General features: G+C 40.8%; 1 protein-coding gene across 1 annotated transcript in view; it reads right to left on the bottom strand.

Moving 5' to 3' along the window:
- LOC137282302 (feeding circuit activating peptides-like) overlaps positions 1-25740 on the bottom strand; it is a 48621-nt gene extending 22881 nt beyond the window's left edge. Inside the window, exon 1 of the mRNA XM_067814043.1 lies at positions 25595-25740. Coding sequence (XP_067670144.1) covers positions 25595-25659 — 65 coding nt within the window. The 5' untranslated portion in view covers positions 25660-25740. The remainder of the gene's footprint in view (positions 1-25594) is intronic.
- Positions 25741-25944: the final 204 nt, after the last annotated feature.

The following is a 25944-nucleotide window of genomic DNA, read 5'->3' as shown; positions in this document are numbered from 1 at the left end:
GTATGACTACGTTTCCGAAGCTCTTAGACTGTAAGAGCCAATGTTCCAGACAGGTGCTAGAACACAAGGGCGGGAAAACTAGATAGGGGATGTTATACAGTGGAAACTGTCAAAACCGGCATCTGTCCAATCCGGCAAGTTGTCAACACTGGCATAAAATCTCAGTCCTGTCCGTGACTTGCACATTTATCATCAGCTCTCCACTCCGGCACTTTGTCCAGATTATTTCTTCAGTCTCATTGGGTGCCGGTTTAGACAGCTTTCACTGCATGGGTGCCCATGTCATACTGTGTTTACGACTCGAGTGTCTAAATGTTGGTATTTCCCAAGCGAGAGCGGAGTACATGCCGATATACAGGCACGAGTGTAGTAAACATAGTATATAATGGGCACGAATATAATATTCTGTTTCTTAACGAAGTCGTTAAAATGAGGAAAGTAAACCCAAATCTACTTTCAAACATGGGCTGACTACCCGCCGTAGAACGAAAAGTCACAGAAGAACCTTGACGTCATGGCATTGTTCATGACGTCACGTTACCTTGACAAAATGATATTTTGCCATATGGAATTGTATGAAAAATGTTAACCCCCTCGTAGGTAATGAAATTGTTTCATATCAGCGGAATCAGTTCAGTACACAGAGCCTAGCTGAATCAACTGAAGTTAAGCAACATCAAGCTCAGACAATCCTTGGACGGGTGACTATGTTTGACAGTTTGACTCCAACAAAATCCTAGGACACTACGTCAACCAAGCAGGTGTGATGCATGTGGTCTCGCATTTGTTCAAAACTGACTGTTCACCCAGTAGAAAATGGGTACCCGGCAGGGTATAGTAATGTGACTATTAGACAGCTTGGGTTATCCGAGGTAATACGAATCAAAGTCTGATTACACGCCGCGAGGAATCACTTGGTGACGACGTGAAGTGAGAAAAGCGTGCATCGACAAGCCTTTAGTAACGTGCGGTGCATTGAGGTCAAACAGTGGCATCTCACGTATATAAACACAAGTCGAATCGATGCGTGTTGTTTTGTTTTGATTTAGTGAAAACATTCAGCTAGATAAACGCTCGGGACTGATATAACCCCGTATTTCCCTCGACACGATGTGATGACTTATAATGACCTCGTTGAAAATCTTGTAGGTGTGCGCCGACTGTGTACATCGTTGTTCATATTATCAACCACTATTTTTCTGTTCTTAGATAAAATGAGTAAACTCCCGTCATGGTGTCAAAATATAAAACTGCTTAGTGCAGCATTAAACAGCGAAAAGGGAAAATTATTGTTCTGTGTTTAATTATTTCTTTCTAATTTTGATCCAAGCTCATGTGATCAGACTAGCTGACTTGGTTGACTCATGTCATCGTATCCCCATTGCGCAGATCGATGCCCATGCTATTGACCACTGGGTTGTCTAATCCGGACTCGTTTATTTGCAGACCGCCGTCATATAGCTGGCATATTGCTTAAGGTGGCGTAAAACTAACCTCACTCACTCTAATTTTGATCATGTTTGTTTTCTTCATACGTTCAGGAGCATATTTAAATATGCAAAAAATAACAAAAGCAATGATTTGGAACCCCGACATTTACACTGTCTAATTAATTTATTGTCCAACAACTCTATTGCCGAAACACATTTCCTTATTTACAAGTATCAGAATACCTGCACTGTTACACAGCAGTCGTAATTCCAACTTATCAATCTGGAATTACTGATTCATCAATCACACACATGTAATTCTCTGGTTTGTTTGACAGGAGTTCAGCAGAGCAAAACAATACTTCCATTTTGGGGCAAATTTTGTGAATTTCTTGTGCTGCCAGTAGGACGTACCTCTTTCGCGAACACCCGATGACATCACTGAGTTTAAATGATTCATGCACATATTTTCATTACCATTTTTCCTATACAACAAACGGAATTTCACCTCCATATGGCTGGAAAATTGCCGGTTGCGGGGTAAAAGTAAACGCAATCACTCCCCCAAACGGAATTTGTTTCTGAGGACAGCAAAGACTCCGATTCTTTTACATTAGCGTTGTGAATTGTCCTTACACTTGGATACACCATACTCTTTGACTGTCCTTTGCTGACAGATTTTAATTATGGCTGTAATCTTATTTACCAATAAAGTTTACTGGTGAGGGCGTGAGTGATTGTTCATGTCAATTTAATCAAAATAAATAAAGAAATACAACCTCAATTCTATCGGATCCTGATTCGTTATCTATAACCTTCCATCGGAAAGTCCTAATGATCCTATGTTGCACAACAACCACACATTCATGGATAAATATACTTTACTTTCTTCTTAGAATCCAACACCTTTCATCTTCTCCCAGCTTTCCTCCTTCATAGGTACACTATATCATTTAGGCATCTCCTTTTAGACTCGCTGATACCGTAGCTTCATCAACTGAAGTCAGGCAAAAACGTGGCTCTTGACAACTACTGTGTCACCTAATGGCAAGACACGCGAGCCCAGTGTTCGCGTCCACCATCGAACGTGAAAAAGTGTGCCATCGACGGTAAATGCCGCCTTGGAAGAAGGGTGACAATTTGTTATGAGATAACAAGTATTTTACAGCCCACTAGAAGGTGTCATCTGTCCAGACAACACTGCCCTTCAGCCCATTTGGATCTTCAACGCTTTAGAAAAATCACCTCTAACACGCCGCGCGGTTTCAAATACCACTGCCTAATTTAAGAAATCAAATTACAGACCTTTCAAATTCAATTCTCGCAATGACTATGAGCGAGGCTGTTCTGTCGCTATCAGAAGCTTCCCGCTAGAAAGGAGACTTTCTGGGACTTTTTTATGAAAGTGGCAATTGTTCAGAGTCAAAGCAATTGACTTTTCTAAAAACGTATGCTATTTAATTATGTTAATTTTCCAAGGTGATGCTCATGAGGAACCTTAAATCTGTTTATGTATATAATTTGAAATAAGTGATATCGTTATAATAAACGAGAAAATTATTGATCACTGTGATACCTGGAAAACGCGGAACACAGCGTATAATTTGTGAGATGAATGTTGGACAAGATTTCTTAGACACACCTTAAGTCGTCTGTCCAGTTGGTCAGTGGTCAATGATTAAATGAAGGTTATTAGGTCCACACAACTTACAAAACTTTGTCAACCTACTAGAAGGGATCTAATTGGGGAAATAAGCTTAATCATCAAGAAATACGAAACTGTGATTTCGATAAATATTGATACATGTTAGGATGGGAGTGTCTCTTAATGTGTCTTGGTCGGCTATGGCCAAGATAATCATTATTTGTGCCTAATAATAATGATGAGCCTGGTCTGCTACGACAATCAACGGAACGGAACCTCATCCTAAGTATCAGGAAATAAGCCATGCATTCCGAATGTTTGTCAGCTGTCGATAGCATCTCATATATCAACATATCATAAGCTTGCTGGTATTTCAATCAAACGTTAACGTGTGAGTGTGTGTGTATCTCTCTTTCTCTCTCTCTCACACACACACGCACACACACTCTCTCTCTTTGTCCATTACTCAGTGCGATCGAAAGGATGTGTGTGTGTGTGTGTGTGTGTGTGTGTGTGTGTGTGTGTGTGTGTGTGTGTGTGTGTGTGTGTGTGTGTGTGTTGGGTGAAGGCGTTATGGTTAAGCAAATGTTTTGATTCCCTTCACAGTCTTTAAATAGGGGTGACTATTCACAGACTATGCAGAATACTATTACGATAGCGACAGCTTGAGGCGACTCACTACTACAACAGCATTTACTCCTTGAATCGTCTCATTTGAAGTCATTTCCCTAATGCATGTATAGTTTACATGAAATCAAATCAAACTGACCCGTCAAAGAAAGTATACCCCAAATTACCCTTTCTCAAACATTAAAGAAATATTTTAAGGTAAATCATACACAGAGAGCAGTTTGATACCTGCAGTGGAATTCATGTGCACGCCGTGATTAAAACCTTGAAGTGGTCAATTGTATAAACCACGATTTGGGGCCACTGTCAGAGTTTTACATGTACTAAGGGTATAAAGTTTAGTGTGCGGACAGTTACACATGCAGTAATCACCTCTGACATGCCACGACTGTCAGCATCTGAATGTGAGAGGGCATAGGTATGGGGCCAATACACGCTGATGTTTCAAGAACCTCCGGCTGCACACGTTGCCGTGTCTAGACTGCTGCAACGTTACAAGCATACAGGCCAGACACAGGACAGACCAAGATGTGGGACACCGCGAGTAACAACACCAGCTGGAGACCGACATTTGATCACGTTACACCTGAGAAACCAGATTATACTAGCTGGATGAAGACGCTTGACTTGTTATTCAGTTGTTTCTCTGCATGTATACACGAGGTGGAAGGAAAGCCCCACCTCTCAGACCTTTACTACTTCTCTGAGAACGGCGCTGTGCTTACAAGCCTACAAACACACTGCCCATGAAAGGTGAAGTTTTGTATTTGTGGTCAGTCGTTTCCCTGCATGTCCAGTGTACGTTTTTAGAAAAGTCAATAGCTTTGACTCTGAACAATGGTCACTTTCATAAAAAGTCCCAGAAAGTCTCCTTTCGAGCGGGAAGCTTCTGATAGCGATAGCGATAGAACAGCCTCGCTCAAGTAACCGCTTTGATGAAAACACAAGACTAATGCGGAGCTCACAAACCTGGACATACACAACTCAAGACGAGAGACGGTTGGAGTTGTTTTCAAACTTTTATCTGCTTGTCCGCTGTAGATTACACAGACACTAATAACACACAAGAATAACGTGGAACTCACGAACCTGGAAATACACTACTCTAGACAAGAGACGCTTTGTGTTGTTGGTCAGTCATTTTCCTGCATGTTCGCTGTAGGTCACAGAGACAAGAACTACTTCTTTGAAACCCACAAGCAGTATGGTGTTGACAAGTCACAATGAATAATGATGCCTAGTCAGATTGACAATTCCTAGAAATAAATATATGGACATGGACATGGAGTCCTTGCTGAAGAGTCATCATACCCTGTCAAGCTTGATGTGTCAATACTATCTTGACCGGTACAACTTCTAAACAGCCCTGAAGCTGCGTACCTCGTTATGTGTCACATGACCTCAGAAGCACACAGCTTTGACGTTACTTCTGAAAGGGAAGACACTGAAGCTCCAAGATACCAAGAGCCTTTGAATGTCAATTAACGTCCAAAACTAATATCATATTTTTAATCATTAAAAATGCTTCTCACGAATGATTTGCGTAAGTGCTTCGAAATATAATAACGAGTTTTTCAGCATGATGCATTTCGGTGCTTAATGCTTCTGAAAAAGGTAGAAAATATCTCCCGATTGCTAATTCAGCTTATATGTCTCTGAGGAGGTCGCAAGCCACCTACATCGCTTTCATTTCTTCAGCTGCGAATTTCCTTCAGTAAATAAATCATCACTTGTGTGTAGAGCAGGCTGTCACAAGAGGAGTATTGGAAAGTTCCATCGATGATAGTAATGACTCTTAAATTCATCGCACGATGACAGCCCGCTTTCTACTATGGCCAAGTAGGGGGGGTACTTCGTCAACAACGGTATCGGATTCGCGATCTGTGCGAAGGGGATGAAATGCATGGCACTTCACAAGAGAGGAAATGGACGAGAGCAGTCATTTACTGCATTACTTGGAATCTCATGGATTTACTTCTTCTACGGCTGATATGGGGCTTCCTGCAAGTTTTTCTCCTCTTGTTTTTTAGCAATTTATTTCAAAAGACTTTATGATCACTCTGTACGTATTGAAATCTGGGAACTTTTGAAAGTGAAATAGCGTTGGAGATGAAATCGTTCAACTTTTTACCAGTAATCTTACCAGGAATTTCGAAAGTCAAAGTATATTTTCATATGTAATGCTGCATGTTTACATGCATATGCAGTCAGCATTTTTTCTGGTGCATGTTAATATATCACGAATGTGAGAGACATTTTTTATTGGAACATTCGGTGGTAGAACAAATGAGTACTTGGCTCAGGATTGTGCTTGGTTGCGTAAATAGATTGTATTATTGGATTGATAGCTTAATGGTCACTGAGGTAAATGGTGGATTGGATGGATTGTCTTGGACTAAGTATTGGTTGGTTTGATTCACAGGTGGTTGATCACACAGAAACTAGCTGTGGTACTGCATCTTTGATGCGCAGGTAAATGATAGGCAGATTGGTATTGGTAAGGTTGTTGAATGGATTGTCAGTTGAAATGTTTATAGATATCTTGCAACCTAACAAGAACATTTATGTATTATTTACTTGATTTTACGTACGTAGATAGACAGCTTGGCAAAATAAGCATTTGAGAACTGAATTTGACTTGGTAATAAAAATAACAATAAAAATGAAGGGCGGCAGGATAGCCAAGTGGTTCGTCACGCCAAGGACACGGGTTCGATACCCCACACGGGTGTGAAGCTCATTTCTGGTGTCCCATGCCATGATATAGATGGAATATTGCTAAAAGCGGCGTAAAACCATACTCATTTACGCGACCAATAACAAGTATCAGGTAGCGCTATATCCAACCAGTATTTGGGTTCTCAAAGCGCTACGAAATACAAATGTGATAATATTCGTTACTAGCCTGAAAACAGTCACAGAAAGGGTACAACCTTTAAAACCAAACTATGAAACCCATTTAAAATGCATCACCATCGAATACCCCTTTCATATTCTTTCATTGTAAGTCCCCATGGAAAGTTGGTGTAAATTGTTGATATTTAATGTAAACGTATAAACGTCTAGATCGATGATGCAATTGATAGAAGGATTGGCATGAGATTGACGTCTATCGATCCTGAATCTTCATTGCATCACCCCCTACGATCTCATTGCCTCTTTATGTTCTGCACTTCCAGTCAAGACAGGAGGATGGTCGAAATTACCAAATATGACAATATATTCCCTTGTAACGAATTGCATCGAGTTAATGAAAGTCTAAGATCGAACTTGCATAAAATCGACCGTGCCATCCGACGTTCTACGGATGAACTTTTCCTATTAGGAACAAACGTATTGGTGGAGACAATAAAAACGCTTGTTACAAATCAATAGGAACAAATATTTGCTCAACGTGGGAGTGAATATAAAGACTGACCCTAACAACGTATCTGTATGACAGACATTGACACAAAGAGACTTAGTGTTTGAAAAGATAGAACAGGAAAGGAATACGAAATGAGAATTCACTTGAGATGAGGAAAAGAGCACTTGGTCCGTGCTGGTAAGGCCCGTGCCCTTTGTTCTCCAACACAATGAATTGGGTTATTTTCCCTGCCTTGCATTTCAAAAGGACACTTTAAACGGATATTGTATTCGTGAAGATGGAAGTGATGAATCAGTTTATCCCGTCAGGGAAGCCGTCTGTTTTAGGAAATCTGTAATGTACAATTACCCACGTTTTTCAAGTTAAATATTGAAGTGGACAAGGATCTTTTGGTTGGAGTATTTGTTCGCCACGTTTTGGGGGCATGTTTAATTGCCTACTTGCGTGCTGTATGTTTAGGTTATTGAACATATGTAAAATATGACCTATCCCACTCACTCACAGTATATGTCATAGGTCAGTACGTACGGGTATCAGAACATACGAGGTCGACAGATCGTCATCAATTGTCTAAGTTGAAGTTTTGACTATTTTTTTAATATTACTTATCTAACTCACTCACTCACAGTATATGCGATAGATCGATAGATCAATTAGTACTGGTATCTGAACATACGTAATCGGTAGATATTCATCGTAGGTAATTGTCTAGGATAAGGTTATTGAATATTTCTTCAAAATATTACTGATCCAACTGACTCACTCACTCTCAGTACATATAAGCGATCAATAAAAGCTGTTTTCAGAACATACGAGGTCGACAGATAGTCATCATAGGTAATCGGCTAATTCGAGGTTATTGGACTCCACTCACTCACTCACTCACTCACTCACTCACATTACACGTGACAGGACAATGGATAACAGAGCATTTCAAGTCTATAGAAACCAAAGGGTAGATAATTATCTGTTTGTGTGGTGGAAGGATAATCCAAAGAAACATCAACACTTGTGCACGAACCAAACTGACCTTCATCCTTTCTCTGAATGAGACCCAGACCATGTTTAGTCTGTGAACTACAATAGTCTTCGAGTTAAGACTGCTTCGTGAAACCAGACCAAGGCAATGTCATCACTGAAACTAGCACCAAGAAAGAGGTACGATAAGTGTCTCATTCTACACTACCTTTCTTGGCATTCATCTGTTTGATTTCTGATCCGTGAAGATCTTCGACAAGCCACGCTAAGTGGTGATTAACAGAATCTGGTGGTCAGGACCGATGACTTGTCAGCCACATGTCAACCTACCCCATTTGCGTAGATCGATGCTCATGTAGTTCATCACTAGATTGTCTGGTCCAGATCTGATTACTAATTTCACAGACCGTCTCCATATAGCTGGAATATTGCTGAGGGCGGTGTTAAACAACAACCAGTCAGTCATTATTTTCAGTCCAGCCTTTCAGTTACAAATTTCTTTGGATTAAGATTCCTCTGTGACATGAGCTGGTTTAGATAGTGCCCACTAAATAACAGCCACGAGGTGGAGAAACGAAGCTATAAGAACCAATTCATGGCCGGTCTATGTTTATCTCTGTTAGATTCGTCTAATCGGTTTTTACGTGGGCCTTAGAGCTAAACGTTTTTTCGTAAAACTAGCCCCATATGTTCTCAGAAAATGGCGATGTTGAACTGGCCAGATAACTGAAGCATAAAAACTGTCATAACAAATTCAAAACCAGCTTCCTTGGTACTAATCCATTTTATGGTGTTAATGGTGCAATATGATTACCGCCTCGTTGTATATGGTCATGCGATGACATCTTTGCTTAATATCGTGATGCCGACAATCCAGTTCGCCCCTCGGGGATGATGAAGCTATATACAAATCTACAACCTAATCACGCAAAGCGCCATCGTTGAACTCCCGAGGAATAAAACGGACAACAGAGGCGTGAGTTATGAAGTACGGTCCTCCTCGACAACCTTTTTCACGGCATAATGGGATTTTGTAGATGTTGAATGGGACTGCGCAAGATAGGATTATGCAATAAATATCTCTCATCAAAGAGGCTGTATAACTTGCAAAATACTTCGGTTGAGGGTCATTGTGTTGACTTTGAATGATTAACTAAAACCTTACTGATATATATAATGTATATTGATCGATACAGGGAGATTGCTTAATGCGTTGATCGATACAAATGGTTTGGGGAGAACACAGTGATATATATATATATATATATATAGAGAGAGAGAGAGAGAGAGAGAGAGAAAGAGAGAGAGATGGAGGAGCAATGATTTCGAAAATCTTGTAAAATGTTATACAAACTAAATCTATGGTTTGATGAAAAGTGGAAGAATGGCTAGATGGAGGGAGGGAGGTAGGTAGGGATGAATGCATGGATGAAAACTTAACGTCAATGGCGGTCAAGCGGCCTTGTGGACAAGACATTGGCCCGCCTCACCTACTGAAGTAGTTTGATGCCCATCACTGGACTGAACGAAATCATTTTCATAAATTAACTTCAACATAACCGTACTAAAGACGAGAGTGAACGTTTCACTGGACTAAGAGTGGCTTTATATATGGCTTGTCCTGTCATGCACTGAGTCTACTCATACTAGTCACAGCAAATAATCCTTGTGTCACCTTCACGCCGAAGATCAGAAAACGCCAGTTGCCACTGTCCTTCGTATAGCACATGATGCAGACAGCCAGACAAAGACGGGCAGACAGGGAGAGACAGACTGTCGGAAAGGCAGACAGACAGACAGTAATAAACAGGCGGTCAAACATGCAGATAGACGGACAGACACTGGAAGATGGACGGTTCGGAAAAACAGATGCAGACATACATGTGATAAGATCTGATTCAACAGGCGTGTTCTAGTCATCTCATTGGCGTCATTAACAACAATCGTCATTCAACAATCCAATCCAGGACAAACCCTTCACATGGCATCTCAACGCTTTGTGTCAGGGCATTAGGAGAAGGCGGACAGGCCACAAACACTCTTCAAAGACAGAAATTAATCAAAACAGGCATGAAGCATGAAAATTGGCTACCGAGGCAGAACGTAGCATCTTCAAGTCTTTATAACGTCTTCATCCGCCGTCACTCCGGTTCTAAGTTTAATACCCATAAGCGTCCCGAGGACATGCGTGACTTACATCGAAATCACAGTCTGCGGAGTCCAAGACGTAATATAAGATTGATATTATATTTAGTTTCTGTTTAATGTGGTGTATTTTTTGTCAGTGTGTTTGTTGGACAGTTGGACATCATGGAAGAATTAATCTTCGCTGTTTTTTCATGTAGTTTTTTTTTCGCAGCCAAACGTCACCTTCTTGAAAGTTGACAGTACAAGACATGGCTGCTCTCGAGATGATATCGAATTCGGATATATAAGTGAGTGAGTGCGTTTAGGTTTACACCGCACTCAGCAGTATTCCAGTTATATGGTGGCGGTCTGTAAATAATCGAGTCTGGACCAGACAATCCAGTGACCAACAACATGAGCATCGATCTGCGCAATTGGGAACCGATGACATGTGTCAACCAAGTCAGCGAGCCTGACCACCCGATCCCGTTAGTCGCCTCTTACGACAAGCTGGGTTGCCTTTTATGGCAAGCATGGGTTGGTGAAGGCCTATTCTACCCTGGACCTTCTCGGGATGATATCGAATTCGGATATATAACCGATCAAGATACCAAATGTTTGCTCTCACTTTGACGGAGTCAGTAAGCACGCTTTAAATAGGAACATAATATCGATGACTATATCAAATACGTGGCTTTGGTCATAGTCTTAATCCACAGCGTAAAATGAAGTTGATTGTAATTCGAAAAATATTTGTTATTTTCACATACATTAACTTCACAACAACCCGTGAAAGTCCCGTGAAATAGGCCTTCAGCAACCCATGCTTGCCATAAAAGGCGACTATGCTTGCCATAAATGGCGACTAACGGGATCGGGTGGTCAGGCTCGAGTCTTGATTGACACATGTCATCGGTTCCCAATTGCACAGATCGATGCTCATGTTATTGATCACTGGATTGTCTGGTCCAGACTCGATTATTTACAGACCGCCGCCATATAGCTGGGATATTGCTGAGTGCGGGGTAAAACTAAACGCACTCAAACGCCATCGACGTTGTCCTCGTCGTCGTAGGCGATGGGGTTGTCTAGTGGTGAAAGCGTCCCTTCGTCACGCTGAAGACCCGCGTTCCATTCCCCACATGGGTACAATGTGTGAAGTCCATGTCTGGTGTACTCACCGTGAAATTGGTGGAATGTTCCTAAAAGCGACTTAAAACTATACTCAATCACTCGAGCTCATTATCTTCATAATGATTATCATTATTGATAAGCACCTCGTGTTACAATTCTGGTTTGTGGCGTCGAACCCACCAGCGCACGGTAATGGTGGTGCACGATAGTGAGCTAACCTATTTGATTTGGGAAAGGAGGATCAGATGTTGGCTAGTGCACTTGCAGTGGATGAAGATGAAATTGATACCGCGATTAGCACTTTGCTGAGACAGGCCACGCGATTCACCCATCGCACCACACGTGATCGCAGACAACCTGGGGCCCCTTCGCTCTCAGTGGTAAGTGACAGAGAGCGGCACTCATAGATATTAGTACGGGTCAATTTGCAGGTCGTTGGTCAGCTTGTCCTTTTTTGCCAGTAGATGCCTTGAAAAGCAGCATGACTTGAAGAATACATCCCTAAGGCGGGGCTGACTTATTAGTGAGTGAGTTTAACGCCGCACTTAGCAATATTCCAGCTATATGGCGACGGTCTGTAAAAAATCGAGTCTGGATCAGACAATCCAGTGATCAACAGCATGAGCATCGAACTGCGCAACTGCGATACGATGACGTGTATCAACCACGTTCGCGAGCCTCACCACCCGATCCCGTCAGTCGGGATGATAACCTTGGGTTTTACCCGGATCTTCACAGGTGGAGAATGGGACACCGATACCCTAATGACAACAACACGCGGGTACTACATAGAACGAGTGGACTGAAACGCGGATATCAGATCATGGAAATTTTAATTGTCATTGCAATTTAGATTATCCACAGAAAAATATTCACTTAAGCTGAAGGATAAAATAGCTGTGGAAACTGCAGGAATGGACTACTGAAAATCAGTAATGGCACCACGTGTTAGCGAAAAGGATTGCTATTTCCCCTTTGCAGGAGCCCTGTCATTTGGCCTGTACATGACGCCAAACAATGACGTCAGCGATGACCCAGAAAGTACGTTGATACAGTGACTTCGGTGAGTTGAGGAATGTTTGTTTGTTGTTTGAAAACAACAGTATGCTACCTATATGGTGGTGGCCTTTAAATAATCGAATCTGGACCAGGAAGTCCAGTTATTGATGCCCATTGCATCGATACGATGACATGTGCCAATCAAGTCAGTGAGCCTGATCACCCGATCCCATTTACGACACGTATGGGTTACCGAAGATCAGTGCCAACCCGAACCTACACATGTTGTGTGAACGAATGATGAAGATGTACCACTGCCAGGAGCGCACAACAAAATGTATTTTAAAATCCATGTGTCATGTCCAAACGGTGTCAAAACTTAAATCCAGCTTGTTCCGTTCAAATAACTGTTTTTAATGTCGTAAATATACTCAAATCTATTTTCAGAACAAGTATTTAACTTAACGCCCATGACCCTGCTGCTCCGAAAGGTCGTGTCTTGTTTAAACCAATTACTCCACAAGAAAGTGTTAAAAGTTAATTCCACCTACAGTCCCAACGGGAATCATTCTGTCAAAGCAGAGTCAACTTGATTTGGATGAATAAATAGGTGAAATAGGAACAATTTCACAAATTTATTTCTAACCGGGTGGAAAAACCATCCACTGGTCCCCAGTCCTATAGTTCGACTCTGCGATCACCTGAATAGAAGTTGAAATATCTCCAGGAACTGATGTGGACTTTAATCAAGGACGCGGCAATATAATCGTCAGTCTGTATAGATTTAAGCAGTATTTGTGACATCGGTGAAATTTCCGGCTATTAATTCACGGTGGTTCAAAATGCGTATCTTAAAACCAATTTATTTCCTTTGCAATTTCCAAAAAGGCTCGTGTTGAGGTTAGAACCATATCTTATTATTTCCCCATATATCTTTTTTCTTCATTGCCTCATTGCATAAAATAACGGCATCAATTGTCAGTGTTATGAAATTCTTGGAAGAAGAAAAAATGTGTACTTTATGATGAGCAATCCGTCAACACATTTTGACGTTTAACTGTCCCAGATATAGCTCCTAATGAACTGATAAAATACGTAATGTCCCGAGAGATAACCCGAAACACAACGAATCTTTTGCGCATGCACAGTTGGCCCTTAACTCAGGGACAACTTGCAGCATCGGCCATAGCTCATCCGTCAATATGCAAATATCTGTTGTTATGCATTTGGATAAGTTACCTACCCTGGATACTTCAACTTGTTCGTGAAAACGTAACGTTACCGTGCGCTCCTAGGGAAGCTCAGTTCTTTTCAATGTTATGATTAGAGTCGCTATATCATTTTCGTATATTTTACTGATCTCTACTACTACTACTACTACTACTACTACTACTACTAATACTACTAATACTAATACTAATACTACTTACGCCACAACTACCTGTACTTCTACTAGCACCACCACTACTACAGCTATCTTTATTACTACTAGTACTACTACTGCTACTAACACTGTTACTACAGCCGTTACTATTACTACCACTGCTACTAACACTATTAGTACAGCTGTTACTATTACTACTACTGCTACTGACACTATTACTGCAGCTGTTACTATTACTACCACTGCTACTATCACTATTACTACAGCTGTTACTATTACTACCACTGACACTGACACTGACACTATTACTACAGCTGTTACTATTACTACCACTGACACTGACACTATTACGACAACTGTTACTGCTACTGTTAGTGCTACCACAACTACCAACACTATTACTACAAGTGCTACTAATATTATTACTACTACCTATTTAATTTTTGTGAGTTTAGTTTTAAGCCACATTCTGCAATATTCCAGCTATATATACTAATTTTACTACTACTACTACTATTACGACGACGACGACGACGACGTACTGTTACTACTACCACCACCACCGCCCCCACTACTACTAAGACTACTACTACTACTATTACTACTACGATAATGAAAATACTAATGATTAGTAGCTGCATATTCCTATTTTGTCTTACTACTACTACTGCCACTACTAACTCTGATTTTGCTTCTACATGATGAAAGTAACAATTGCATCATAATCACACTTAGGATAAATATCTCTCGCTCTCTGTCTACTTGGAGCGTCGGGTTTTCAATTACAAACAGGTTCGTCTTTACTGAATAATTTCTCCACGTCACTGATCGATTTCTAAAGCCTGTGGAATTGTATGCTTTAACCTTTCAATTCTCATGCAATTGTTCTGGAAAGTTTACCATGGATAATTCACCTTTAAATACGTCCTTCTAAACTCGTTAGGAAAGAATCTCTGCTGTCGAGTGACAGACGAGTTTGAAGTAGGTTGATACACTCCGCCCGTCAGAGCGAATCTAAGGACCGAATGACGTTAATGATAAAGTGGAGATGTTACGGCTGATGTGTGAGAACCAAAGGACAAGTGCCTGTTCTTACTCGCGATCTATATATATATATACAAGTTCTGACAGAAAACGTCTTATCTGTCTTAGAGCAAAGCAAATTCCCAATTTTGACTGTCACCATACGTTTCAGTCTTCTTGTTTTTTTCTCTGTTTTTTTTTTTTTTTTTTTTTATTTTGTTTCGTATTATCATGTGTTGAGGTATTTTTGTGTGGGGGTGGGTTTTTTTCTTTTTGATATTTTCGGGTTTTTTTAATCGTTTATTTTGTTTCATTTCGTTTTTGTTTCTCTGTTTTGATTTGCTATTTTGTTCGTTTGTCTCTTTTACTTCAGGCAACATCCTCGAGATCTCCAGGTTGTACGTTCCGATTAATCTCCAGTATACCATTGAAACATCTACGGCATTCGTAACTACTCGTGTCATTCCGGCAAGTTAGATGGCATCTTGTAAGTCACGGAAAGAGACGAATAGTTACGAATGGTATCTACGGCATTCGTATCTACTCGTGTCATTCAGGCAATCCAGATGGCATCTTGTAAGTCACGGAAAGAGACGAATAGTTACGAATGGTATCTACGGCATTCGTAACTTACTCGTGAAAACCAGCAATGCGCCATTTTCATGTTTCGAAAACGTTTTACTACGTGAGATTTGATTGGTTTACTACGATTCTTGGCAATAATGGTGTACGAAAGGGGGACGAGTCTTCTAGTAGGTCACGGAAAGAGACGAATAGTTACGAATCTACGGCTCGCCTCGATGAATATATTAGTTCCTTTGGCTGGCTTTTTATCCAATCAGGTATCTACGCTGGAAAGTTGAGCGTACCAATCACAACTCACTTTGGCTTTTTACATTATCTAACCGACTAAACTTGGCAACACAAACAATACAGAGCTTCTGTGACACAGGTAGAAAGAGTTCCTGCATATATTTTGTTAAAGTTTCGGTGCTGTCAGTTTGTCTGTATAATTCCCCCCAAGGCACAGAGCCGCACTGCGAACAACCTTCGTAGCTCCGACCGCTGTCTTTGTTGACACTGGCAAGCTCGGTTGTAACAGCGACTTAGCTGATTGGTTACTGTGATAATGAGGAGCTAGCAAGGGGAGGTAATAAAATTATACCTGTAGTTGCATTCAGGGTATAGTGATACTTATCGGAACGTATAGCCTGGAGATATCGAGGTTGTTCCGGCAACTGGTTTCAATTCGATTTTACATTTTTTTACAATTATTTCCTACTTTTTAAAACTGTTTACCAGATGATGTATTGCAAAACAAATTCGTAACATTGAAACGACTATTGTCACGAGTTAAATCTATGATAAAAAAACAGTACAAAATGGCGAATTCTGAACACAAATTTACACCAAAACGCTACTGTTCACCTGCACGATATTTGCACATGCTTTTTAGCAATTTGATGCGCGATCCTCAAGCATTCCATCTGCATAAGGTTTGTAAATGGTTACCCCAAGTTAGTGGAGACATCAGCCTACGATGTAACCACATATATAGATATACATAACATAGCGTGAGTGTTTTACATGAGTCTAAACTTTTGAAACGAAGTATTTTAATTCATTTCTGTCTGAAATGTACAAGCTTCAAATTGCACCAGTTTCATGACATTACAACCGTAAACCTACTTTATCAGCATGATGATACATTCCACCTTCAACTAAATAGTTCTACCGACTGGACAAAAGTATTTGCCTATGATCCGACAGTTGCTTTTTACAATATTTTAGCGTCATCAATTTATGGATGAAACATTTCCACAGTTCTTCTCTGACTTAGAAATGAAACTTAAAAGTATGATTTATTTTGTTCATGTGTGGCACCACTAAACGTGTCGTAAATAACGCGTATTCACAATTCACGTTTGAATTATTGTTTGAATCGTTTATTAAATATCTCCTTGATAAAATGAACTAAATGATTACGTCACACATATCAATCATTTCCCCAAATCCTTCCGGTCCTGACTTCAAAATACATCAAGGTAATTAGGCTATTACTCTTTATATTTGTCACAGAATCTCGAAAAAGGATTTCAAACACCTCCTATCAATTATACTGCCACAGATGAAATGCAAATAAAATGAAATATTAAATATTATATTACCATCACGAAAAGAACCATTCACTAATTGGCTCCGGTCATCCTGGCATTGTATGCGACCAAGTACCTGCCAGTGCGCTTCATCTGATCTAACGGTAAAATCTTACTTACGGCGGTATCAGTGCCGTCCTGTTAGGGTCATTACTGTGAAATAAGAGCCAAGTGAAAGTAGTTTTAGTTACGGCAATGCGTAAATATCAAATAAAGTCGCACCAGTGTCTCTTTAATTCGTCTCCTCCTCTTGTGAATCGCATGAAGTTCCATTTATGATCACGTAGTACTAATTGGGGTATTTGGAAGCGATCCTTTGATCATGAGTGTTAAATGTAAAATTGAAAAAGACACTGCTCGCTATTGTGTGATCGGTTTTATCGCATGCTTTAAAATTGCCTCATCGATTCTATTTCACGGTGACTGCTTCGTCAATATCGCTAGCGACGTTGTGAGAACATACATTATAACCCTTATTGACGTTTCATTAAGGCTCAACGTTTCTAAATAACTTTAGTAGCGGAAAGTGTCTGTATGTTTGTTTTTAAACGTCACGGTCTCACGGTGTCACGGTGGCCTGTAAGTAATGTAGTCTGGACCAAGCAAACCAGTGATTGATATTATGAGCGTCGTCTCCTATCAATGTAAATACTATTCAATGAACTTAACAAATTCAGATTTTAAGTGTGCTTGGTGTGTGCTGACACTACACTGGGTATTAAATTATTTCCTTCCAGTGAGTTCTTCTCGTGAGGATCGGAGGTAAAATTAATCTTTAGTAAACCATGCTTTTTGTAAGACGTGATTGGTGAAAAAGCGTGGTTAAATCATGTCACCGTATTCCAGTTGTGTAGATCGATGCTCATGTTGTTGATCACAGGACTGCCTGGTCCAAATTCCACTATTTACAGACCGCCGACATAGAGCTAGTATATTGCTGAGTGCGGCGTAAAACTAAACTCAAACACACATTTTCATCGGCGGCAAAACTTTCCCGCATATTTCACGTTCTTGAATATAGCCACGTCGTCGGCTTTTTTTTAACAGCCGGTGTCTAAAGGGTTTCATTCATCTGTGTGCTAATATTTAGTTTGATTATTTTCATTTGATTTAATAAACATTAGGATTTCTATTTTTCGAGGTTTCGGCAGTGAACAGTATTAACTTGTCATAAGTGTCTGATTTTGTTACAAACGTTTAGTAAAATACCACCCATAAATCGGCCTGTAAAGAAACATAAAGTAAGGTAAAGTAGTGATTGATGATAATGATACAAAGACATGATAGCACAAGAAATATCATTCATACAAACCCAAAAACCTTTGCACTCAAACCCAATATTGTTTCCTCTTTTATTCAGTTTGCTTTGTGTTTTTAATTGAAGGAAATACAAATATGATCTGGTCGTCAGACAATTAGGATAACGTTCTCATTAGGATTACTTCGGATTATTAGCTATTTTGATAGCGAGCATGTTTTTGATAGAATTTATGTCATTTACCCAGCATATTTCCGATGATTTATTTCAAACCACCAAGGACATATCATCTCATCAGATTGCTGAATTGGCCTTTCCAGTCACGATTTACGATTTTCTGCTCATAATATCTGGAGCCGCAGCACAGGCCCTTGGCGCAACCCTCGCGGGATGCGTTCATTTAGCTCGAAACATTCCCGCGCACTAACTGTTTACCAAGTTAACCCATTTTATCCATTTTACCATCCATTTTACCATTCCTCCCTGTACAATGTCGATAACATGGAAGATATACAGGCCTATATTGGTTTTGCAATACATTGTGACACTAATGATCACGTTTTTATATTACTATTTAACGAATTGTTTTGTCTGACATCTGACTTACACCTTGATCGTTAGACAGTACACCAATTTAAACGGTATTTGAAGCATAGGCAAGGTGTGAGCGGCGGTATCCACTCTCAATTATGTCAGTTGTATCCATCCAAAGCACAGGCTACAAGACAATATTTGTTGTATACCCAACAGGTATTCAGGTCAAAATAGGCCCCGAACAACTAATCCTTGTCGACAGAGCCACTACATTAATCAGGGGTCTGAGACGGTGAATTGTGTTGCTGCGTCATATTTTGCGTAGACTGGTGGTCACAATATCAACCATGCTCTCAGCATCCATGTATCCTACGGTGGGGTAGCCTAATGGTTAAAGCGTTAACACGTCACGCTGAAGACTCGATTCGACTCTCCACGTGAGCACAATGTGAGAATCACATTTGTGGTGTCCCCTGCAGTGATGGTGCTGGAATATTTCTAAACGCGGCGTAAAACCATATTCATCATTAATCTGACAAAGCGGTTTGGATTAAATTACTGTTCAAAACGGTACTAAGCCCACATCACGACCTTCTAAGCATGAAGGGGTGGTGAGGTTGCCACTTGGAAGGCCCGGGTTCAATTCCCCACATTGGTCAAATTTCACCTTTCTGGTGTACCTCGCCATGGTATAGCTGGAATATTGCTTAAAGCTGAGTAAGGTCATACTGACTTTGGTGTAATACTCACTCACTCACTCATTCACTCACTCACTCACTCAAGCACTCAGTCACTCACTCACTCAAGCACTCATGTACTCACTCAAGCACTCACGCACTGTTTCACTCATGCACTCACTCACTCATTCACTCATTCACACACACACTGTGACAAAACCGAGTAGATTCAAGTATAACATACATCCAAAATTTGAACATGTCGCTCTACTGTAGTCCCTAAGAATATTTGTAAAGCTAAGATTTGCTAACCCTATAATACGATTTGTCATAATAATATCAATATACGATCAGCATCATCTGTCTGCCGAAACAGCCTTAATTGGGCGTTACAGGCAATCCAGTGACAATAATTATATGACATGATCTCTGACACCCGGTGCTCTGATAAAGGGTAAGCACATTCTGCTCTACTGGTAACACCCCTCCACCCCCCATCCACCCCACCCCCTCCCTCCATATATTGATATATTGGAAAACTAAACAAATCTTAAGGAAAAAGTTCAAGCTTCATATATACAAGTCGTGGAAAAATCTCGTCGTAAATCATATACAGATAATAATGCCGAATCAACTTAGGGCATTGGTAAATACTATTCAGAACATTCTACTGGGACTGAACCATGATTGAATTAGCTCATCTAACTGAATCTTAGCAAACTATTCAAGGCAACGACATCAACATCAAACCGATGGACGTCAAGTGTATGTACTGCTTCAAGGTTTCTCAACACAATCAAGGCAATAGAAGCCAACGGTTTCACTATGTGAAGCACGCCAATTATCTGATTTGTGCTCTGGAAATACCATCTGCCCTGGAGCCATCATTAAACCTCGTTGTAACACACTTATTGTTTAATCTCTCGTCGCAACACGACGATGCAGGGTTGATTTAAGACATAATTAACCATAAGCATCAAATGTATGCTTAACGATCACGCAACAGGATAGCTGGAGAGGACAAGGGTGTCACTTGTTTACATGTGATGTAAACAGCGTGGCGACTGGGATGATGTTTACGGATCAAAGGTGGAGTTCCGTGTCGTATGAATTATACAAGCGTGCATTTGTAACATGTGAAAGAGTATTTCTGACATGGCGATGGGCATGATCATCACTTGTTTACTTTATCACATGAAATTACTTGAGTTTACACAGAAATATTTGTACAGAAATACATCAAAGTGAAGTAAATGAATTATTTGACGTAAATGTTACGTTGAGTTACGTGGATGATAGTGATAGCGATGATAGTTGCAGTGGTAGTAGTAGTAGTAGTAGTAGTAGTAGTAGTAGTTGCAGCAGCAGTAGTAGTAACAGCAGTACGTAATTGTAGCAGTAGTAGTAGTAGTAACAGTGGTAGTAGCAGTAGCAGTAGCACCAGGAGTAGCAGCAGTAGTAGTAGCAGTAGCAGTAGTAGCAGTAGCTGCAGTAGTAGTAGCAGTAGTAGTAGTAGTTGTAGTAGCAGCAGCAGCAGTAGTAGTAGTAGTAGTAGTAGTAGCCACATAATAGCTACGTAGTAGCTACGTAGCGGCGGCCTAAAAGTCATGGAGTCTGGACCAGATAATGCAATGATAAACATTAAGAACATCTAGCGGTTGGACAGTTTAATAGTTGCATAAGTAGTAGTTTTCTCTAGTAGCTAGTAGTTGCAGTAGTAGTAGTGTAGTAATAGAAGTGGCAGTAGTGGTATTAGAAGTAGTAGTAGCGGTAGTAGTAATACTGGTAGTAGTAGCAGTAGTGGTATTACAAGTAGTAGTAGCGGTAGCTTTAATACTTGTAGTAGTAGCAGTAGTAGTAGCAGCAGCAACAGTATCTATAAAATGCCTACACAGCAATGACAAAGCATAATGAACAATGCTATAATGATTTAACATGGGGACATTACAGTCATGATAGGTGCAGTAAATTCTGAACAGTTAAAAAGAAAGTGTCCTTCAGCGGGTTTTTGTTTCATCGTACCTTCAAGAACTATCGATACAGCGTTTGCAACATCTTGAACTCCCCTTGTCTGCGTACGTTTATCCGCTGACGCTCAGCGTAGAGATTAGTTGTATTCATGATTTAGTAGAGTGTCCGGGACGACCCCAACACGGGAATGCGACATCATTATCACGGTCTTCAACAACGGCATGGAATTTGATATTCCTGTCGATAACTGCCAATGTTTGTGGACACAATTAACTTGTTTGTCAACATCTTAGTGGCGTTGGGGTGTGCACACGCTTTTACGTATGTTGGCCGTGGCCGTTCTCTCTCTGGCCGTATCCGTTTCCCCCCAGTAACACTTGCAGTTCCTCACGCAAGTAAATCGCGTAATAACATTATTTTAATGTCAGAAAGTGAACAAAGTGTGTATTGTTATTTGTGATAAAGAACATGGAGACGTGAGTTAAACTGGATAAAATGTGAAAGCTGGAGAATAATCACTTTCATATCATTTCATTGGCGTAGCGGGCGAAATCCGATAGAAACAACAATTAAAGCCAAAATACAAGGACAAGGAAAGGAGAGAGAGAGAGAGAAACAAAGAAAGAAAGGAAAAGAGAGCGAGAAGGAAAGAGAGAGAGAAAGAGAGACGAGAAAGAGAGAGAGAAAGAGAGAGAGGGGAGAGAGAGGGGGAGAAAGAGAGAAAAAGAGAGAGAAAGAGAGAGAGAAAGAGAGGGAGAGAGAGAAAGAAAAAGAGAGAGAAAGAAAGAGAGAGAAAGAGAGGGAGAGAGAGAGAAAGAGGGAGAGAAAGAAAAAGAGAGAGTAAGAAAGAGAGAGAAAGAAAGGGAGAGAGACAGCGTCAAGCTCTAAAGATAACCTCAGCCTATTTTCCAACGTTAGAAGATTTGTTGGTGCTAAATTGAATTTGGTGAGATCACTGTAGAATGATATTGTAAACGGTACATTTAGCTCGATTCCTATTGTGTGATCACTGGCTGCATTGTATAGCCATACATGCCTTGAACATGGTAGAATGGGGACGATTTACTCGCGGTGGTGCGTCATCCAATTTAGAGGTGGAAATTGCGATTTGAAACCTTTGATTTGACCTATCTACTGACCTAGAAAGGTCGATTGAAGTACGTCATTAATACGTGGCTCTTGATAACTGTCAAAACGTTTACTCACTCTCTTTTTCACTCACGCACGAAGTCTATAATGTTTGAATTCCATTAATAACGAAAATTTCTCGTTTTTTATTTGCAAACTGGAGCTGTAGGACAACCTACATTTCAAAGCGTTCGCTAGTCACGCCGAATATCCGGGTTCGACTCCTCATATGTGGACAATGTGTGGAACCCGTTTCCGATGACCCCAACTATGATATAGTTGGAATATTGCTAAACGCGGAGTAAATCCAAACTCATTCCTTCATTTATATGTAAACTTCTCCTGACTGATAAGAGTATGAGACACCCAAGTAAGACTGAGCGTTACACATGCGGCTACCAGCTGATCAGGGCACCGGGTGGTCCATTCATCACTAGTGACTCTGAGTGAAGTGGAATCTATCGGGCAGACAAATGCCACTGAGTATTTGGTAAAGGACTTTTGAATTTACTCAATGGCAAGAGTGAGTTTCACGCCGCTTTTAACAATGTTACACCGATATCACGGCGGGGGACACCCGAAATGCTTTTCAGACATTTTATCCCTGTGGGGAGTCATAATCGGGTTTTCAGCGTGACGGGATAACCACTAGCCTATCCCACCGACCCGATAACTAGCTACTGAATTAGATTACCTCATGTAACATTGTTCTCGAATACAATGTCATTACTGACAGCGATTTAATCCAAACTCACAGTGATTTAATCCAAACTCACAATGATTTAATCCAATCTCACTGATTTAGTCCACACTCACATTGATTTAACCCAAACTCATTCAGAAAATACTTAACGGGAGTTTACATTATTGCATATGATAGGTGAAGGAGCGAGTTCACGTCACATCGGCAGTTGTTCAGTCATATCGTGACGAGAGAATGCTATATCCATACATCAATGCCAACTATATATCAACAGCATAAAATTAACGCAAAGATATATTAAAATTTTGTTAAGGGTAAATGAAATATACTATCAAAATAAGTATGCAAACACAATATAAAACGGGGCTAGAGGATCGCTAGAAATGGTGGACTAACTGCCATTGCTTGCGACCCTCTTGCCCCTTTGCACTGTGTTCGTCAGGGGCGGTTAGGTAGCCCAGTCGCTCAAGCGTTCGCTCGTCACGCTGAAGACCTGGGTTCGGATCCCTACATGGGTACAATGTATGACGCCCATTTCTGTGCCCCCTTCTGTGATAGTGCTTAAATATTGCTAATGTTGCGTAAAGCTAAATTCACTCACTGTGTCTGTCATTTGTATAAGGAACCGAGCTTAAGGGAAGATTGATTCGATTTCATTTACTTACACACAGAGCTGTTTGTTTGGGATATATATAACGCATTAAACAGCGATTATGGTTCGTGTCATATGCGACAACATCGCTAATGTTATTGTGACAGTTAATGACAGGTCGGCATATCCTAACGTAACGTACAGGGAAATTACACCGTGAGATTAGATTAACAGCTCGGAGCAGTTACCGGCTGACCTATAACCGTTACATCAAATAATAGGACGAGTTTCAAATCAGTCTGTAAAGGTAAACGTATTTAACTCGTATGACTGACAAGCATCAGAACAGCGCGGTCTGTGTACTGCATGAAACTGGAACGATCTCCATGTTCAAACATTGAAACAGCGGTCCTTGCAGTGCCTCTAACACGCTCTGGAACTATCCACTTTCAAGCATTAGAACAGCGATTCTTGCAGTGCCCATAACATGCACTGGAACAATCCATTTTCAAGCATTAGAACAGCGGTTCTTGCAGTGCCTATACCATGCACGGGAACAATTCATATTTAGGGTGGAAAATAGTCGTGATAATCATGTTGAGAGCATCATGATCACATATCTCAGAATGTAAACATTCGCTTAACGATTTTAAGTATTAGAAGATTGCAAAATAAGACGTACATAGTTAAAACTCGATTCAGGAAATTAGCTGTCAGCAATACTAGTGTGTAAGAATAGACGGCCAAAATCTGTATTGATGATAAAACGTATCGCTATATAGACTTTCAAATTCAAAATCGTTCAAATCGTGACACTTATCATAAATCGGTAAACTTCTCGCTAAGATAGGTCATGTTCCCGAAAGTATTTGCCATCTTTTCGCTATCCACATTGCCGCCACCTAACCAAGTTCCGACCTTCATCTTCCTCAGCATGTAACTATATTACATAGAAAAATCTTTGAAATGCAATCTTATCAATCATAAGTCTGAAAATCATCAAGCTGATCTGAGGTAATGCTCCGTCTTTGAGAAGTTATCGCCCTGGTCGACTTTGAAATCCCCCATCACTACCACAACTCAGATCGCCATGGCTGTCCCAGTCCTCGGTATCATCACCGCCCCCTCTCACATCACCACCCCAACTCACATGGCCGCCCTAACTCACATCACCACCGTAACCCGCATCGCCACCCAAACTCGATCGCCACCCTAACTCAAACTTCACATCACCGCCCCGACTTACACACTATCACCTATCCCAACTTCATCCCATGTGAACTACTCTAAATAGTAAGTCTTTGATAAAACTGTAAATAAATTGCCGAGCTGATATGAGTTAAAGCCCAGTACCGTTCAAAATTCCCTTTCTGAACCCTCATCTCCCATCACCAGCCCATTCTTCAACAGCTTTAATACACATCAAAGTGTTTGTAAACATCACCGATGATAAGATGTAATACCTATATCAATTCTCAAGTCGATCCCTGTCATTTCATCTTCCTCCTAAAAGGCTTTCACATGCAGTGTTATAAATGCTTTCCTAATATGTAAAACGAAAAGTTCATATCAGAGAAAGTTCTTTATCTTAGTCGTCACCCTTCCCCATCACAGTTAAACATTCGTCACGCCATCCCAGTTCAACATTCGTCACCCCATCCCAGTCCAACATTCGTCACCCCATCCCAGTTTAATTTTCGTCACTCACCCCAGTCTAACATTCGTTACCTACCCAGTCTAGCATTCGCCACCCACCCAGTTTAACATTTGTCACGCCATCCCAGTTTAACATTCGCCACGCCTTCCCAGTTTAACAGTATCTTTCAACAGAAGTAAAGTTTGACAAAGTTTCACCTACCACAGAACCATCCCACTGAGAAGCAGTAGCACACAGGCGGAAAAGAAAATCTTCACAGTCTCCATAGTCGCGGACACCGTGTCTCGTTCACAAGTGCCGGGTCTTCTGCCTCGGCCGATCTGTCGTCTGCAAGTTTAAAAGTGGACGATGACTACACACCAATCAGTTTTATATCTACAGATTCTCTGACATGCGCAGACTGGCCGCTGATCAGGAATCCCTGATCAATACAAGTTCTCAACAAGCGCTGCCAAGCTGAATGGACTGAGCAGAGAAAGCGATACCGCTATTGGCTGAACTCTTGGGTCGGCTCCACTGGAGGTAATAGATGCAGACGACAGGTTGATAAG

The sequence above is a fragment of the Haliotis asinina genome, chromosome 4 (assembly GCF_037392515.1).
Source record: "Haliotis asinina isolate JCU_RB_2024 chromosome 4, JCU_Hal_asi_v2, whole genome shotgun sequence".
Lineage (NCBI taxonomy): Eukaryota > Metazoa > Mollusca > Gastropoda > Lepetellida > Haliotidae > Haliotis > Haliotis asinina.
Note: the sequence above shows the minus strand (reverse complement) of the source record. Positions and strands in the feature narration are given on the sequence as shown.